This window comes from Polyergus mexicanus, unplaced genomic scaffold (assembly GCF_030449975.1).
Source record: "Polyergus mexicanus isolate NDT 795.1 unplaced genomic scaffold, iyPolMexi1.0 SCAF_16, whole genome shotgun sequence".
Classification (NCBI taxonomy): Eukaryota; Metazoa; Arthropoda; class Insecta; order Hymenoptera; family Formicidae; genus Polyergus; species Polyergus mexicanus.
In genome coordinates, this window is record NW_027223336.1 from 5,566,471 (window position 1) to 5,584,364 (window position 17,894).

The 17,894-nt window shown below is 31.8% G+C and overlaps 1 protein-coding gene and 1 long non-coding RNA gene across 2 annotated transcripts in view; one reads left to right on the forward strand and one right to left on the reverse strand.

The window, feature by feature from the left end:
- The window catches only part of LOC138940307 (calcium/calmodulin-dependent protein kinase kinase 2), an 89,930-nt gene that overhangs the window by 30,572 nt on the left and 41,464 nt on the right, over positions 1-17,894 (reverse strand). Inside the window, exons 4-5 of the mRNA XM_070309087.1 lie at positions 1,486-2,063; positions 138-568 (exon numbers count right to left, since the gene is read on the reverse strand). Of these exons, the coding sequence (XP_070165188.1) occupies positions 138-568; positions 1,486-2,063 (1,009 nt within the window). The remainder of the gene's footprint in view (positions 1-137; positions 569-1,485; positions 2,064-17,894) is intronic.
- The window catches only part of LOC138940309 (uncharacterized), a 160,154-nt gene that overhangs the window by 15,493 nt on the left and 126,767 nt on the right, over positions 1-17,894 (forward strand). The window lies entirely within an intron of this gene.

Sequence of the window (17,894 nt, forward strand, 5' to 3'; positions counted from 1 at the left end):
AATAAAAGAAATTTATACATATTAATGATTATTAAGTTGTAAGCGATTAAAAGTATTTAACAATTTCGCGAAGCAAATCGATAATAGAATTATTTTATCTCGATTTCAAGCCAATTTTAACGAAATTTTAATCTTACCTTTCCGATTTCATCCAACACTTTATATTGATTCAATTGTTGACTGTCATGTTGGTTATCGATAAAGTTGCACGTGTTGGCTCCAACGGAGTGCTCTCTATTGAGTGCTCTGTTGCGGATCCTGGGTGATCCTTGAGGAGTGCTGCAAGGATAGCGAGGAGGAATGGGCTTGTCGGTTACATTGACAGTTTCCTCGAGCAATCGTTGGTTCGATCGTGCTTCACCGGACAAAGATAATTTTTTCGTATCTACTATTCGATTATTGTCCGCGGCAATAACAGTTGTCACATTTGTATTCGGAGCACTCTTAGAAACACTCAATCCAATAGTTTTGTCGATCACTCGTTGGACTCTAGCTGTCTCGTCCATCTCCCGCATACTCCCGCTACTTTCGCCCGGAAGATCCTTGGGCGATGTCAGTTGCAATTTGGCTAAACATAGATATAAACGATAGTGAAAAAGATCTTTTTATTATTTAATTTCGACAAAATTACTCTTTTGGAAAAAGTAAATTTTCTAACGTTGTTTTTCATATTGAATTAAATAAGAGAATTCATAAATAAAAAAAAAATAAATAAATAAAATTTGATATATCAGATAGCTTTTATAGAAATAATTTTTTTTTATTGTAATATATTTTTTAAAGTATAAATAAACTCGCATCCATATGATTTTTCGCTGTTATATCCGACCACTAATACCCGTATTCATAGTCGTTCCTTATTTTAAGGACGGAGGAAGCCTCCATGAAGGATTCCTTGAATCTGCAAGGCCACCTTGTTTCTTAGATGGACCTCGAGTCTCCCTTTCAGAAGGAATATTTTAGGGATTTTTAGTGACCGACTGGAGGCAGCACCGTTTTATGCTGCCTGCAACTAATTTCATATAATACATATGAAAACTTTTTCGTATCTTCAAAAAATTCCACGGGATTTTCTCAATCGCGAATGTATCTTTTCGGAATCCGCCACAGAATCCGATTCTCTGGATTTTCGTCTTCAAATCCATCGTCAGAATCATTTAAAAATTCATTGTCCATTATCCCTTTTTTCTTTATACACTTTCAGTTTGAGAGCGCGACAACAAATAACCACAAAACCACAAATGTAACGAAACTAACTTTTTGAGGTTATATTTGGTTATATTCTACGCATCGTCTGCTAAAAAGGTCGCATCCACTCCTCAAGGAAGCTCGTGACCTTCCTTGAGATAAGGGAACCAATAAGATTCCTTGTTCGGTCAAGGAAAGTTTATGAAACGTGGAACGAGGAACAAGGAATCCTTATTCCTCAAGGACGGACTATGAATACGGGTATAAATCATATCGATAGTAATGCGGTTCACTTACCGACATCCTCTGTTAACTCGTTGCTCTCGGGACTCTCTTGTCGGGGCAGGATCTTTTCCTTGAGGACCTCCTTCACCTCCTCGATGCTAGGTATGTCGAGGCCGGAGCTCGACACCTTTCTATGTATCTCTGTCGTTGGCATTTTTTTTTCCGGTGTATCTGCGATCAGCTCTTGCTCTTCAATGCTCTCTTCTACCCTATAAGCAAGATTCTTAGTCAAGGCTTTCGTTCTCGATACGCGTCTCTCCTTTGGCAATAGGTCCTGCGGCTGCGTGTCACCGTTTGTTGTCGAGCTTCTTCTATTATCGTCGAAGCTGCCTCGAGGACTCACATAGCCGCTGCTCTGTCTTCGGATATCCGTGTAAGCCGGTTTCAAAGTCGGCTTCAGCGTTTCTTCCACTTCTTCAAGATACAATGCGCTGTCTTTACGTACTTCCTGGATATATTCCGGGCTTGACGGCACTTTTGACGAACTAGGTACATCCGTCGATAATACGGATTCAGAAGGCAAAATCTTTGTCTGCCTCGAGATATAAGGGAATGAATCTGAAGGAGTAGGGCGATCGATCGCACTGCGTCTGAAAAAAATGGGGACAAGTTTTCTTAATTTATGGCTTACGGATATGAAAATTGTTGCAATTAGGCGACAATTAATATTTGATAACAACGCTCATATCTTAGCAAAAAAAAAAAAAAAATTGTATTCTTATAAGTAAAAAAAAAAAAAAAAAGCGGCACGAAGGATTCCTTTGTGATATTTTTTAACAATAAATAAAAAATCACGCATTTAAAATATTTTCTATTATATCATATGCCGTATATAAAACGCATAAAAGAATTTGTCAAAGCGTTATTATTTCTACTACGCCATCATGTAAAAAGAGTTACAACTCGAAATGTCAGACAATCAACGCGCATAGTGGATTATCGAGATAATCGATACGATATCTGATACCATAAAATAATTACGGAACGGGAGAAGGCAGCATCATCGACACGCGTTTAAACTTCGTCAAATGGCAAATGGATGACATATAAATAGAGCTTTGACAATACGGATGAAGTTCCGTGTAACCTGATACATGGTTTATTGGCTTGCGTCGTGTTAATGACGAGGCACATCGAAATGCCAATAAATCAAACTTCAGGGTTAAGAATAAATAATGACTCTGATGCTTTTTAAACGATCTTGCCGGTTGGGCGATTAGCGAAATGACGTTTCTAAATTTATGCATTTATTATTTATGCATCTTTGCATTTATTGCGCCTCGAAGCATACTTGAAGTATATTATTATTATTATTATTATTATTACTCTTATCGACCATTATCAATGCATCAATGGAAAATTTTTACTGTCAAATTTTGATTGTCGCGTCAAATGTTAATGTAGATAACGTAGGAACGTGGATTGCTTGATTTTAGCTATAAAAGCGAAATAGTGAGAGCAAGTATAGATATCTGTATCGAAAGAAGAAGGTTACACAAGTATTTTACAAAATTTGCATGGAATATAATAATAAATGTATTTTATATATACTTTTAAGTGCAATTAATGTAAGAATTTAGAAATATGCTAAACATTTACGTAAAGCAATTACTTTAATAGTTCTATATGAACGTGGTGATTAAGATAATCACTTAATATCAAGTCAACCTTGAAATAGCATCATTAAATCTTAAGTTGTACGGAGTCATGTGTAAACACATGCTTGCGTATGACAAAAACGAGCAATTTGCAATTGAGATTTGATGATAGGGATCACACATTAAAATAGAAAAATATGAAATTTAAATAGCAAATCGATTTCATTGCCTGTTTAAAAAATAAAGATTAAATAGAGAGGGAGAAGGGAAGAGAAAGAGAGAGAGAGAGAGAGAGAGATCATCGGGAATATATATATACAATATATATATACAGGGTGCCCCTTTTTAAAGGACCCACTCAAATATCTCAGAAACACTGTGTTAAATCGAAAAATGTTTCAAACAAAAGTTGTGTGGCTTCAAGGGGGCCATAAGATGGTGACAATGATTTGACCTTGGAAAATCATTTGAAGGTCATGTGAAGGTCAACTTTAAAATCTTAAATGGAAACCCCCATTTTTTATTTACTATTCTTGTAGCTGACATCGAGAGCTTTCCAAAACACTATAATAAACTGTCTTTTTATTAAGTACATTTTGAATTATTTTATATTTTAATCTGACATATTTTGATACAAAAAATTAAATATCTCGTAAAATATTTAGTTCTTGATAATCTTACCGTAATACTTCTATGTACAGAATAATGAGACAAATCAATTAGTATAAAAAAAAAATTGTTTTTAAGAAAATTATTTACAATGTATTTTTTAAAACAATTATTTGTTTTTTTTTTGGCACTAATTAATTTGTCTTATTATTCTGTACATAGAAGTATTACGGTAAAATGATCGAAAACTGAATATTTTATGAAATATTTTATTTTTTATATCAAAATATGTCAGATTAAAATATAAAATAACTCAAAAAGTACTTAATAAAAAAATACTTTATTATAGTGTTTTGGAAAGCTCTCGATTCGCTTAGCTACAAGAATACTAAATAAAAAATGGGGATTTCCATTTAAGATTTTAAAGTTGACCTTCACATGACCTTCAAATGATTTTCCAAGGTCAAATCATTGTCACCATCTTATGGTCCCCTTGAAGCCACACAACTTTTGTTTGAAACATTTTTCGATTTAACGCAATGTTTCTAAGATATTTGAGTGGGTCCTTTAAATTGAGACACCCTGTATAAGAGGAAGAACTTGTGTGTTTCTTTCGATATAACGCCGATCAATTTTTTATAAATTTGTTGTATGTGTGACAAAATCTCATTTGAGAAAATTCTTTTGTATTGAGATAGATGCAAAATTGATGAAATATTAAATGAAACATTTTAGACGAGTTTAAAAGATTCTGCGTTGGATCATTAAATTCGTTATTATATAGTTATTTATGTTGAGAATTAAAGGTTTTTGACAAATTAATTTGATAAATGAAAGATACTTCATTCTTATGTGTATCTCTTCATATATCTTGTGAAAAGCATCTGGTCAAGGAAAATTAGATTTACTATAATTGTTGGAATTTTTACACGCGAAACACGGTTAGTCCACACACAGGGTACACATCTTTATTTATTGGTTTATTACATCACAAATATTTACGCAACATCTGATATGACGATTTAACGTTACCCATTATTTCAACTAAGAGTTCGCGTGACTATTACTTCGTAAGAATTAAATCCTTCGTGTGCGTGACGATGCAGCTTATCAGAACTTCACTTTTAAGCGAAGCGTGCATTATGGATTCAACGTCTACATTGTAAGCATTTTTGCGAGCGTAAAAGTCGATCAAAACATCGATAGTTCATTTTTCATCCTTAGTAGACGATAGAATAATGGACAAGGCGCAACATTATACTTAGCATCACGCGAGGCGCCGCTTGCAGTCGCCTGATACACGTAGGGAATGAAGTGCAATTCGACACGAAGCCGGTGGTTGGTATGCGGATCAATTGTACGATTCGAACTAGGCCAATGAATGCGACGGCAAGATGCAAGATCCGCATTCGCCGCAGCTCGGGCAAAGTCCCATTGTAGTCAAAACGCTCCCTCGATAAGGGAGTTAATAAATGGCGCTCTTCAACACGAACAAATTGAGAAGATTTTCTAATGAGAATTATGAAATATTAGAATTATGAATAGCGCATTTCTCACTCAATTTTATAAACGTATTAATAAAGTTATATACCAATAATAATGAAAAAAATTAATGAATATTATTGAAAAGGCAGGTATTAATGAAAATATTAATGAAAAAGCAAATATATATTTAAATAAAAAACATTACGATTTTATATAAAGCATGCATATAATTTTTAAAAATTAAAAGAACGATTTAAAAAAAGAACGAGTAAAAATATTAATAGAGACCGAATGCATATAATATAGCAAATAAATGGAAAAAAATATTTTTTATCTAATAATAATATATGATTTGATTTTAGTTTAATTGTTTTGTTCTCTATAAAAATATATAATATAGCATAAACACACTTGCAATCTAATTATTATTCGTGATTTATTTGTATTTTTCTTTTTAATTCGATTACTATTAGGTGTACAACTTTGCTTCCGCCGTTTTCCTATAGATGGCTTTAGCGGTAAGTAGTGGTCGAAATAAATAGATCATAGACGTCATGCGATAAACTTGGGCATCTGTCAACATAACCCCATAGAAACATTAGTCGATTGCCGTGTCTGCGTCATAAAGTTATTCTCGATTGAAAATGTCAGTTTACGAGCCAAATTCTCGTCATTTGCGGGAGGTTTTAATTTTCTGCTTCAATATGAAGAAATCTGCGGCTGAGGCTCATCGAATGCTCTCAAATACTTATGGTGAAGCCGCTATTGGTGAAAGAACGTGTCGTGAGTGGTTTCAACGCTTCAAGAACGATGATTTTCACGTCGAAGACCGGCATAGCGGTGGAAGAGAGAAGGTTTTCGAAGATGCAGAATTGGAGGCATTACTTAACGAAGACTCGAGTCAAAGTCAAAAAGAATTGGCACGATCATTGGGAGTGGACAATACTTTGAATCATAAATGTATAACCAGTTTTTTACAATAAAGCCTCGAATTTCGGAAAAAAAACGGCGAAAGCAAAGTTGTACACCTAATATATACATCAGAAATCTCAATATCTCAAAACCAAAGACAACTCGTTAGAGAACCCAATTCAATGATTATTTTAAATTTACTTTAATTAGGCGATTTCTTGCGAAATTGAATTCTATTACAACGGGCTGAAGTATTCCTCTGCTACAAACGCCTAGGGAATAATTGCGCATATCATTGCTTACAAATACATCGAATAAGGCAAGGTAGTTCCGCACAAGTCTATCAAACTATTCCTGTATTATCTGCGGGAATAGCGCATAGAATTGTACATTTAATATTGAGTATACATCATTATAACTTTGCCATTCGATGCATGAGAATAATCTTCCAATTAATTGGAAAAGATCTTTAAGATTTATAATACTTTTCAATTATTAGCGCAAAATATATTTTTGCACTTGTATTTTATTTGCACTTACTATACACCTTTTAATAAAATTAATTCTCAATTTCAAAAATCGCGAGTATTTTGTTCGCATAGTCAAAGTTATAAAAAATATATAGAATTTTTTAAAAATAATTGTTATCTGACTTTATGGTGAAGAAAATCATCGATATATTTATTCAATTTATAGCTGTTGAATTTCTAGTTGTTTGTAGTGACTTTTCTTTCGTTCGTAGCTAAATCGTTCAAAAGTTATAATATACTGACAGTAGCTTCAAGATATAATTTTGTCAATTTTTGAAATACTTCAAATTTGTTTGCGTCATGTTTTTTAGAATTAAAATAAACGATATGTAAAAAGTAAATTTCGATTTTCTATCTCAGAACAAATCTCAGCAATCATGATCAGATCAATACCATTGAGCCTTTGAGTATTAATGCACGTAACATAAAGTATTTGCAATATTACTATACTTTCCGTACACTTATCTTGTTCTCTAGGAGGCTGATTCTCGCAGCGAATATTAGTTTCGATATTTATTCAGATCCTCTTAGCTATATACCACTGCCTAAACCCACGTATTGGGCTTGTAATAGTATTGACCTTGCAATCGGCTTGAATTTTTTAAAATTATTCGTAGTTGTTTGTGAGGATTTTCCGTTTGTTTGTAAATATCCCATTTTTCAACAATTGCAAATATATCATAATTTTTAAAAGCGTTTTTCTCTAAGTGCTATATTTTTAAGGGTGCGAATACGAATTTATTCTTACTGCAAATAATTATAAATTAAGCCTCATTTTCTGTATCGGAAACTTAATTTATTAATAAAAATATGATGTTAAGTTTGCATAGATTGATTATATAAAATATTGTTAGCTTTTCTTGAATACTGCTACTCTAGGTTATTATCCTCTTATGTAGTTTTTAACAATTTTCACGATAAAAATGCACAGGCTATTACGTAAGAAATGCCGAAACAAAAACTGCAGTAACAGATATTTACAGATATTCCGTACAAGGAGACGTCATCCAAAGAATGTGCATCGTCGCAAGTCGATGCTGGATTGCTATATACGTGAGAAAGAGTGGATTTATAAGAAATCCCGCATCATTCATTAAATCAATTGTGTACTAAAATTAAATTGAACATATGTGTGTTTTCCATCTTCTCTTCATATAAATTTCTTTCTTTTCAAAAAATCTTTATTTTATCTGCATCATACATTTTCCACAAAAGTGCGCGGCACAGCTGTGAGCTTAAAAAAGTAACTTTCGCACCTTCGTATTGAGAAAAACTTCCATTTATAATTGGATACATACATCGAATATGGAAAATTGTTTTTGCCCGTATTCAACATGAACATGTCTCGGCGATCGATTACCAGCTGTTACGATCGGCAATGAGAATCGTTTAGACATGACTAGAGCGTACGGCGTTCCATAGAAAAACGTTTAACGCTCAACGAGGCTCGAGAACGATCCGCGAATGCCAACGAACGAATGTGATCGCTAGAAAAACTTGATGACACGTGTCCAGCGTTCTTTATGCACACGAAGCACGTAGTACCGCGGAATGCGCATTTATATGCATTTTGTCTCGACGTTGTATCCGCATTCAACCGACAAATGAGCCATAGATGCACATATATACATAAATCGCGATATACACTTGCGTAGCATGAATGAGACTCGAGAAAATCTGAATGATTCGCATTTTCTCCGCATTGTTGACTTCATTCAAAGAACAAACATATAAAAGGAATTTATAAATTTGTTGACAATCAAAATTAACATTGTCTGCATAATTTGTAAGAAAATTATTTTTATTAATACTTAATTTAATAATTTTTCGCTGTATTCATTATTTTTCTCGAGATGTATTTTGAGGTGGGTATATATATACAGGGTATCCTAGACCACCTGTACACCCCTTTTCTTTCAAAAACTAAGCATTTTAGAGAAAAACGTTTTGGACAAAAATTGTATGGTTTTGAGGGGAACATAAGATGGTGTTATTGGTTTGACCTTGGATGGCATCGTTAAGGTCAAGTCAAGGACACCTTCAATTTCTTAAATGGAACCCCCTATTTTTTATTGCATATTCTTATAGCTTATGTCGAGAGCTTTCCAAAACACTATAATAAAGTATTTTTTTCATAAAGTACTTTTTGAATTATTTTATATCTTAATCTGACATATTTTGGTATAAAAAATTTAATATCTTGTAAAATATTTAGTTTTCGATAATCTTACCGTAATACTTTTATGTACAGAATAATGAGACAAATCAATTAGTGCCAAAAAAACAAATAATAATAATTGTTTAAAAAAAATACATTGTAAATATTTTTCTTAAAAACAATTATTTTTTATACTAATTGATTTGTCTCGTTATTCTGTACATAAAAGTATTACGGTAAGATTATCAAAAACTAAATATTTTACGAGATATTTAATTTTTTATATCAAAATATGTCAGATTAAAATACAAAATAACTCAAAAAATACTTAATGAAAAAATTTATATTTTATTATAGTGTTTTGGAAAGCTCTCGATGTTAGCTATAAGAATATGCAATAAAAAGTAGGGAGTTCCATTTAAGAAATTAAAGGTGTCCTTGACTTGACCTTAACAATGCCATCCAAGGTCAAACCAATGACACCATCTTATGTTCTCCTCAAAACCATACAATTTTTGTTGAAAACGTTTTTCTCTAAAATGCTTAGTTTTTGAAAGAAAAGGGGTGTACGGGTGGTCTAGGACACCCTGTATATGAAACGAACGAGTAAGAAATGCAAATTTTCAAACATTCGCATTCGTGTTCGTTGTTCGCTCTTTTTTTTTTTTGCATTATACCGAATATTTGTTTTAGACTGCATTCTCATCCATACTACGCGATCCGAACGCGAATGTCTTTTGAATCCTGATAGATGTTCCGTTTGTAATCGTTATGACGTACACATTTTCTCTAATATTAAAATATTATTTTTCTTTTATTTTTCACGATCTTAATAATCGTTCTCTTACTACGAACGCTAAAAGATTATTTATTATGATTAAAAAGCGTATTACCGATGAAATTATACTCGTTCTTCAAATAAACAAACTTAATAAAAAAGTTAATATATTTTCTGTCTTTTTATATCGCTAGAAATTGCGCGAAAAAATGATGCAAGGAAAAAAAAACCAGATAAGCTCGGATTAATAATGGAATGGATTAGTTTGTGTGATCGCGCACGCCGAGAAAACGTAAGAAAATGTGAGAATCTTACGTTCTTTCGATAAATTGCGTAACGGAAAAATGATAAAAGTATGCCACTACATCGGAATTGCCTCGTTATTTACGAGTTGTAGTTTACGATAGTATGTCAGACGTATTTCCATATATTGCTCGCGGGCAAATACTTTACTTTGTCGTTGTTTTCTCTTTCTGGCGGCCAATTTATTAGAAAAATTGAATCCGTAAACGATGCGATAAGAACGTCGTAGCTTGTAATAATCTTATCGCGAGGGCGACGATATTACTCGACTTTTATATTAAACGATTAATACTTAAAGTCTGATAAGTATATTTTAAATGTTGCATTTGCAAAAATATTCATTTTGTCAAAATAAAATGTTGTAAAAAAATATAGAATTTATAATATGTCGTTTATTCGTATTAAATATAAATTCTAATAATTTAAGAAGAATTAAAATTTTTAGAAACAATCTTTTTATTTGATATGTACAAGGAAAATAAAGCAACTCGTGCTTAATTATATATTATCACATAGTACTTTCATAAGAAACTAATTAATGTGTATGATTAAAGAATTATGCATAAAATTCAAGCATAAATTCTTAATTATATGCTTGATTTTTTTGTCGACTATTTAAATGTAAAGGAACTTAGCACGAATAACAATTTAGCTAACATAATGTAGGAATTTTCATTACCTCACGTCATGCTGCTCGCATATCCGTTTATAAACTTTGGTATTTTTAGTAATAATTAATATTCTGATAAATGTCGATATTTTAATATCCGAGCGGCAACAATTATGATTTTCTTTCATTTACATTACATCTTATCATATGTAATTTTATTCATAAAGTTGACTAGAAATATATGACACAATTGTTCATTAATCTTTCCATTACTTATTCGAGAATTATACGTAAAAAGATAACGAAAAATTATTTTGATATGTGAAGATTTAATCAAGATATATCAATATTAAAATATATTAAAACTTAACTTTAATTCTTAATACATATATCAGAATCGTGATTATATCACGCGATATTTTGCATGCCGTAAAAGTTCAATAATATTATCGGTGATGTTTGTCAAAGCGATCGGAAATGTTTGCGCAACGAAAGCCAAAGTTCTCGATTGATGTGAGAAGATAAAGTTCTTCGCAGTTGATCTGTACGCGTCTTAATTAAGATTCATGCCCGCGAGACATTAAACAGCCGCGAACAACACATGCCAAGAAGCCTTTGGATAATTAATTATTGTATTATTCCAGGAATGTGTGTATGTGTGTGTGTGTGTAAGCGTACGCGTCACGCGTATGATACACGCACTTCTATTCTGCTTTATCCAAAAAATAAATTGGCCGCGAATCTGGCGAGGATAGGATATTGAATTAATATATTAATTAAATTATAATTATATTTTATGTACTTTCTTGTACCTAAATACGGCTGCTCCTGCTGTGTCTAATAACATGAACATGCTGAACACACGGTATTTCTTATCAAGTTTATAAGCGTAACTTATTTACTGGCACGATTATTCTAAAAATGCGCAATTTTAAATTCATATAAATCGTACAATTTAGGCGATTGATTGGTGTTTTCTGCATTGAAAATTTTTATTATGTTTTAATAAATTATTGAGTTGAGTAAAAAGTCATTGCGTATTTTTTGTATGTTTTTCAAAGTCATTTATTTATATAAAGAACAAAGATCAATCAATGATATATTTTCCGTTTTGTTCGATGACCTTTTGCCATCTTACGGTGAGCTTCATAATTCCCCGTTCGTAGAAGGACCTGTCTTTATTGGCGAAAAACTGAACAAGATGCCTCATTTACCGCCTCATCTGAATTTAACGTTATTTCACGCAAAGAGTTTTGAAGAGAGCGAAACAAGTGGAAGTCTGACGGCGCAAGGTCAGGCGAGTATGCTGGGTGGGGCAACACATCCCATCCAAGCTCCAATAATTTTTGACGGGTCGCCAAAGATGTGCGTGGTCTCGCGTTGTCGTGATGGAACACAACTCCTTTACGATTGACGAGCTCCGGACGTTTCTGGATGACAGATTCGTTCAAACTGTCCAATTGCCGACAGTACACATCCGAATTGATTGTTCGGTTCCTTGGTAGGAGCTCAAAAAATACCACACCCTTCCAATCCCACCACACTGAGAGCATAAACTTCCTCTGATGAAGTTCTGCTTTTGAAGTCGTTTGAGGCGAATCATCACGTCGGGACCAAGACCGTTTGCGTTCCACATTGTTGTAAACAATCCACTTCTCATCACCAGTTATCATTCGTTTCAAAAAAGAATCGTTTTCTTCACGTTTCATGAGCATATCGCAGATGTTTATACGCGCCGTCAAATGAACTTCTTTGAGTTCATGAGGAATCCAAATATCGAGCTTGCTTACGTATCCCAGCTTCTTTAGGTGGACGTGAACACTTTTTTGACTGATCTTCAATGTTTCTGCAATCTCGTGTAACGTGGGTTTGACTTGATCAATTTATTTTGTCGTCATCAACCTCGGTGGGCCTTCCTGACCGAGGAGCATCTTTGAGATCAAAATCACCAGCGCGGAATTTCTTGAACCAGTTTTGGCACTGACGTTCTTATAGAGCATCGTCACCGTAAACTTTACGCAATTTTTCACAAGCTTGACGCGCGTTCTTCCCTTTACGGAAGTAAAACAGTAAAATATAGCGAAAATGCACAGTTTAGTCTTCCATCTTTAACTTGTTGTAAAATCTTCAAAACTCAACCAAATCGCTCAATTTTTTTTTTAGAATGAAGCTTAAACCGTCAGCTGTTAAACGATATATGACAAACATATGTGCAAATAACTCTAGTACTGCCAAAACTGAACTAATGCCATCTGTTGCAAAAATACGCAATGACTTTTTACTTTTTGTAAATATTTTTGTAAATACTTTTGCAATTACTTTTTGTCAATGCATACATTCGGTATACAACAAATAATACAGTCCACGATAAATCCTTCAAAGCAGATTGCCAGATACCTCATGCTGCGCACTATTTCTTATTAATGCCATTGACATTTCGTTTCATGACTCTTGTCGCAAGGTTTCCAAGACAAATCTTTACTAAAACATAGCTGTCTTTCACTAAAATGCCAAGCATCGGAATCCATAAATTACTTTTTTTTTTTTTTTGTTAACATATCCATTGTCTTAAATACGCCGAGCTTCATTTTGAATGTAGATTTACTTGTTCGCTATTCGAAAACAGATTTCTTCTATGATAAAACGAAATATTTTACGCGCACGCGAATAATTTCCGACTAAACGAAAGAAAGTGGAGAGCTTTTATTAAATTTCATCTACGAAATAATCAAGTAACCTCTTACTCTGTTCATATCGTTTAAATTCTCTCAAGCGGATTATATTTTCTCAAAATTTTAATTGCCAGATAAAATATGCATGTGAACGTCAAGGGTCATCGATTCTTTTATATCTATATTTGCTTGAAATACAACTAGCAATAAAATATATGTGAGACTTTCATCAAAATTAAAACGAATAACAATGACATGAGTTTTTCATAAATTTTTTTTATCTTTCTAATTTTTATATTTCTCTGAAAACGAAAATAATAATAATCAATATCGTGGCTAATTGGACGAATTTGTTCTACCGAAATTTATTCTTGAGCGACTAATTTGCGATCGAATGTGTATCGAATAAACAATTGGAACAACTATATGAGCATCTTATACAAAATTAAATGCAATTTTTTTAAAAATAATCAAATGCAAAAAATTACAAAATTTTAATATTTAGTTTTATTTGTAGTTTAATATTATATTATATTAATCAAATATATTATAAAATCCTTCGTTTATTATGGTTTTTTCAAGGATAATGCATCGAAAAAAAGATAAAAATTTTTGTATTATTTGAAAAATTGTCGCACATCTTATATCGCATGTAGGATATTTTCTTTCACAATCGATTATTACTATAACTTAGCGTATTAGTAGCGTATTGACATATTAATTAATTATTATTATTATATTTCAAGCTCTTAAATATATGATGTATTATAAAATCATAGATCGCAAATTTTTTAACTATTCATTGGCACGTGTTCAAGTCGTCTCGCAGTCTTTATTTGGCACATAATTCGAAAACCCGCAAACGCAATGCGGAACCTTAATCGATGAGCAAACTTTTCGTCTTATTAAACGGACGACCCTCCAATCTTGCAACCTTAACGCAAAAAGTTTTTTCGAAAGTACACGAAATACTAAACGTAGTCCTTGGCGAACTTGGACAAGACGAGTATGTTAAGTTATTCGAGAAGCCTTAAGAAATAATTTCGTTAATTTCGGCAAAAGCTAAGCTACGACGGGAATGACGTTCTTTTACGGAGTGATCGAGTTGAAGGGTTTTGTTATGGTATAGAATTGAAAGCCTTTCGCGAATATTGGAATGATAGTTAACCTTTGCCAACGAAAACTTTTATATTAAAATAGAATTATCCTTTCAGAAAATTAGAAGATATAAAATTATCTTTCTTAGGAAATTAGAAAAGCCAGGATAATATCAATGTGCATTGGAATACAAAATTTCATTGGATCTTAATTTAAGATCAAGAATTTTCATAAATTACATAAAAGTAACAAATCTATATCATTTAAAAATTACGCATGTTTTTATTTTATCATTACTTTTTGAACGTTTTTTTGAAGATAGTGACAATGATTTGACCTTGGAAAATCATTTGAAGGTCATGCGAAGGTCAACTTTAAAATCTTAAATAGAAACCCCCACTTTTTATTTAGTATTCTTGTAGCTGACATCGAGAGCTTTCCAAGACACTATAATAAAGTATTTTTTCATTAAGTACTTTTTGAATTATTTTATATTTTAATCTGACATATTTTGATATAAAAAATAAAATATTTTGTAAAATATTCAGTTTTCGATCATTTTACCGTAATACTTCTATGTACAGAATAATAAGACAAATTAATTAGTGCCAAAAAAAAAAAAAAAAAATGATTGTTTAAAAAAATACATTGTAAATAATTTTCTTAAAAACAATTTTTTTTTTTATACTAATTGATTTGTCTCATTATTCTGTACATAGAAGTATTACGGTAAGATTATCAAAAACTAACTATTTTATGATATATTTAATTTTTTATATCAAAAGATGTCACATTAAAATATAAAATAACTCAAAAAGTACTGAATAAAGAAATACTTTATTATAGTGTTTTGGAAAGCTCTCGAGGCAAGCTACAAAAATACTAATTAAAAAATGAGGGGTTTCCATTTAAGATTTTAAAATTGACCTTCACATGACCTTCAAATGATTTTCCAAGGTCAAATCATTGTCACCATCTTATGGCCCCCTTGAAGCCACACAACTTTTGTTTGAAACATTTTTCGATTTAACGCAGTGTTTCTGAGATATTTGAGTGGGTCCTTTAAAATGGGACACCCTGTATATATATGTATGTATGTACGATAACGATAATTTTAATACATTAATATGTATGTGTTTTTATAAGTATTTTATTAGTATGTAATTTCAGAATACTTTTGGAGTTTTTTATTCAATAATCTCGTCATGTGTTTAGTAAACGTTGATATGAAATACGGATAATTGACTCATTAGTAATCGAAATAAATTATTTCTCAATGCGAATCTTAAATGATACATTTGGTCCTAATAAATATCTTTCGCGCGATTGGCTTATGTTAGGTTTCACACTGGATTTATACACATGTGAGCTTTCTTCTAATTGTATTATCGTATGAGTCAATCTTCCATACATATGCAGCATTCTTTTTTACGTAAACATTATTAATAAATACATCTATTGTCATAAAAAAATCATTATCCATCTTATAAATGATGAAGATATTTTTATCTTACGTTACATGAACAAAACATGAGTCACTTTTGAACTAAATATAGATATGAAAGTCAAATAATTGAAAGTGTCTTTATTTCTACATTTGTATATTTGCCATGTACGCCAAATAAGATTGTTTTGAAATTAAATATGATATGTATCGCTGAGGTATTTAATTATGACAAGAATCAAATTTTTAAACAACATCGTCAAATATTTATTTAAACACATTCTGAGAAATTACTAATGAGGCATCTTTCATATTTCAAAAAGAGAATTAATTTTGAGGATTTATGTAATAATTCATAGATTTCTAACATGTGACATCTCTAAAAGACGATTTATTATTTCTTGTAGTAATTGAGGCAAAACTGCCTGATCGCCACGAGTTAATTAAATAATGAAGAAACAGAAAAAAGTATATTTTTTATGTTTTATGCGATAGAAGCGTAAAGTTTGGTTTAACATAGACGGGACGAGTCGAGAAAGGGGGAAGGAGAAGAAATCGAAGTGTCTCTTACCGGCTATTAGTAAGTTATTAACGTGACAGTGTCTCGGCTAATGGCGTTATTAACGACAGTTGTGTACGTGACCCACTAGCTCCCGTATCGTTTTCATGTATTGTCACAATGGCCGTGTATCAACGATCGATATCGTTCATAATTAAAAGAACGCGTCATTTTCGCGATAGAGATGACGAAATGCGCGTTACGTTCCTTTTTATTAAAAAAATGCATTCAAATTAATTATTTCATTGGTAAATATCAATGTCATAAAAGAATTTTTGTCGTACATATACAATGTATATAAAAAAAATTATTTTTATATATATTTTAATATATTCTTATTTCTCTCTAATCTCACGGATGAGAATAGTTAAAGAAGAAAAATAAATATAAGTATCTCGCGTTGATTTCACTTTGCTCTAATTGTAAACTAATCAGCAAATTTTTTTTGCGGGGGTAAACATTGATCTCAGAAGAGTGGCTGTTTTTATTCACCGCAATACTGACTGGAACAGAAGATCAATGAAAGTTGTTCCGTCTATTTCGAACCGGACGTAAACGCGATTCATTATTCTTTTATAGAAGATGCTATAAAACGCATGTAGAATTAACAGAAACAAAGAACACAGACCATAGGAGCCTCAACTGCGGAAGAAACGAGTAAAGCCGGGAAATAGCATTTATTCACCCCTTTGTAAGCACACAAAAGGACTTTGATTAACATGATTAAGTGCAAGCTCATAGACATTCAATGGCTATGCATCACTTTCATGGGCTATTGCACTACATCACTTGGACCAACGGGCTCATTAACACCTGAGCGTGGATATTAATTGTCCTTTGATAGCGTCCCGTTTGACATTATTAAACCCGAAGCAAGAGAAGAGCGCCGCCATTATAGTACAATATTATATAATAAATTAACAAAAGTTTCTTCAAATAACATTACATTTTATGATTTTTTTTTTCCATAAATAGAATTGAAAGTACGATTATACTTAATGCATAAATCCCGAAAATATATATATATATGTACATATGGTATATATACATACACAGGGTGGTCCTCGTAACGGTCGCCACGATTTTTAAGGCACTTACAATAATCTGACATAAATAAGTTTCAAACAAAGTTGTGTGGCTTCAAGGGGGCCATAAGATGGTGACAATGATTTGACCTTGGAAAATCATTTGAAGGTCATGTGAAGGTCAACTTTAAAATCTTAAATGGAAACCCCTATGTTTTATTTAGTATTCTTGTAGCTGACATCGAGAGCTTTCCAAGACACTATAATAAAGTATTTTTTCATTAAGTACTTTTTGAATTATTTTATATTTTGATATAAAAAATAAAATATTTCGTAAAATATTCAGTTTTCGATAATTTTACCGTAATACTTCTATGTAGAAGAATAATAAGACAAATTAATTAGTGCCAAAAAAAAACAAATAATTGTTTAAAAAAATACATTGTAAATAGATTTCTTAAAAACAATTTTTTTTTATACTAATTGATTCGTCTCATTATTCTGTACATAGAAGTATTACGGTAAGATTATCAAAAACTAAATATTTTACGAGATATTTAATTTTTTATATCAAAATATGTCAGATTAAAATATAAAATAACTCAAAAAGTACTTAATAAAAAAAATACTTTGTTATAGT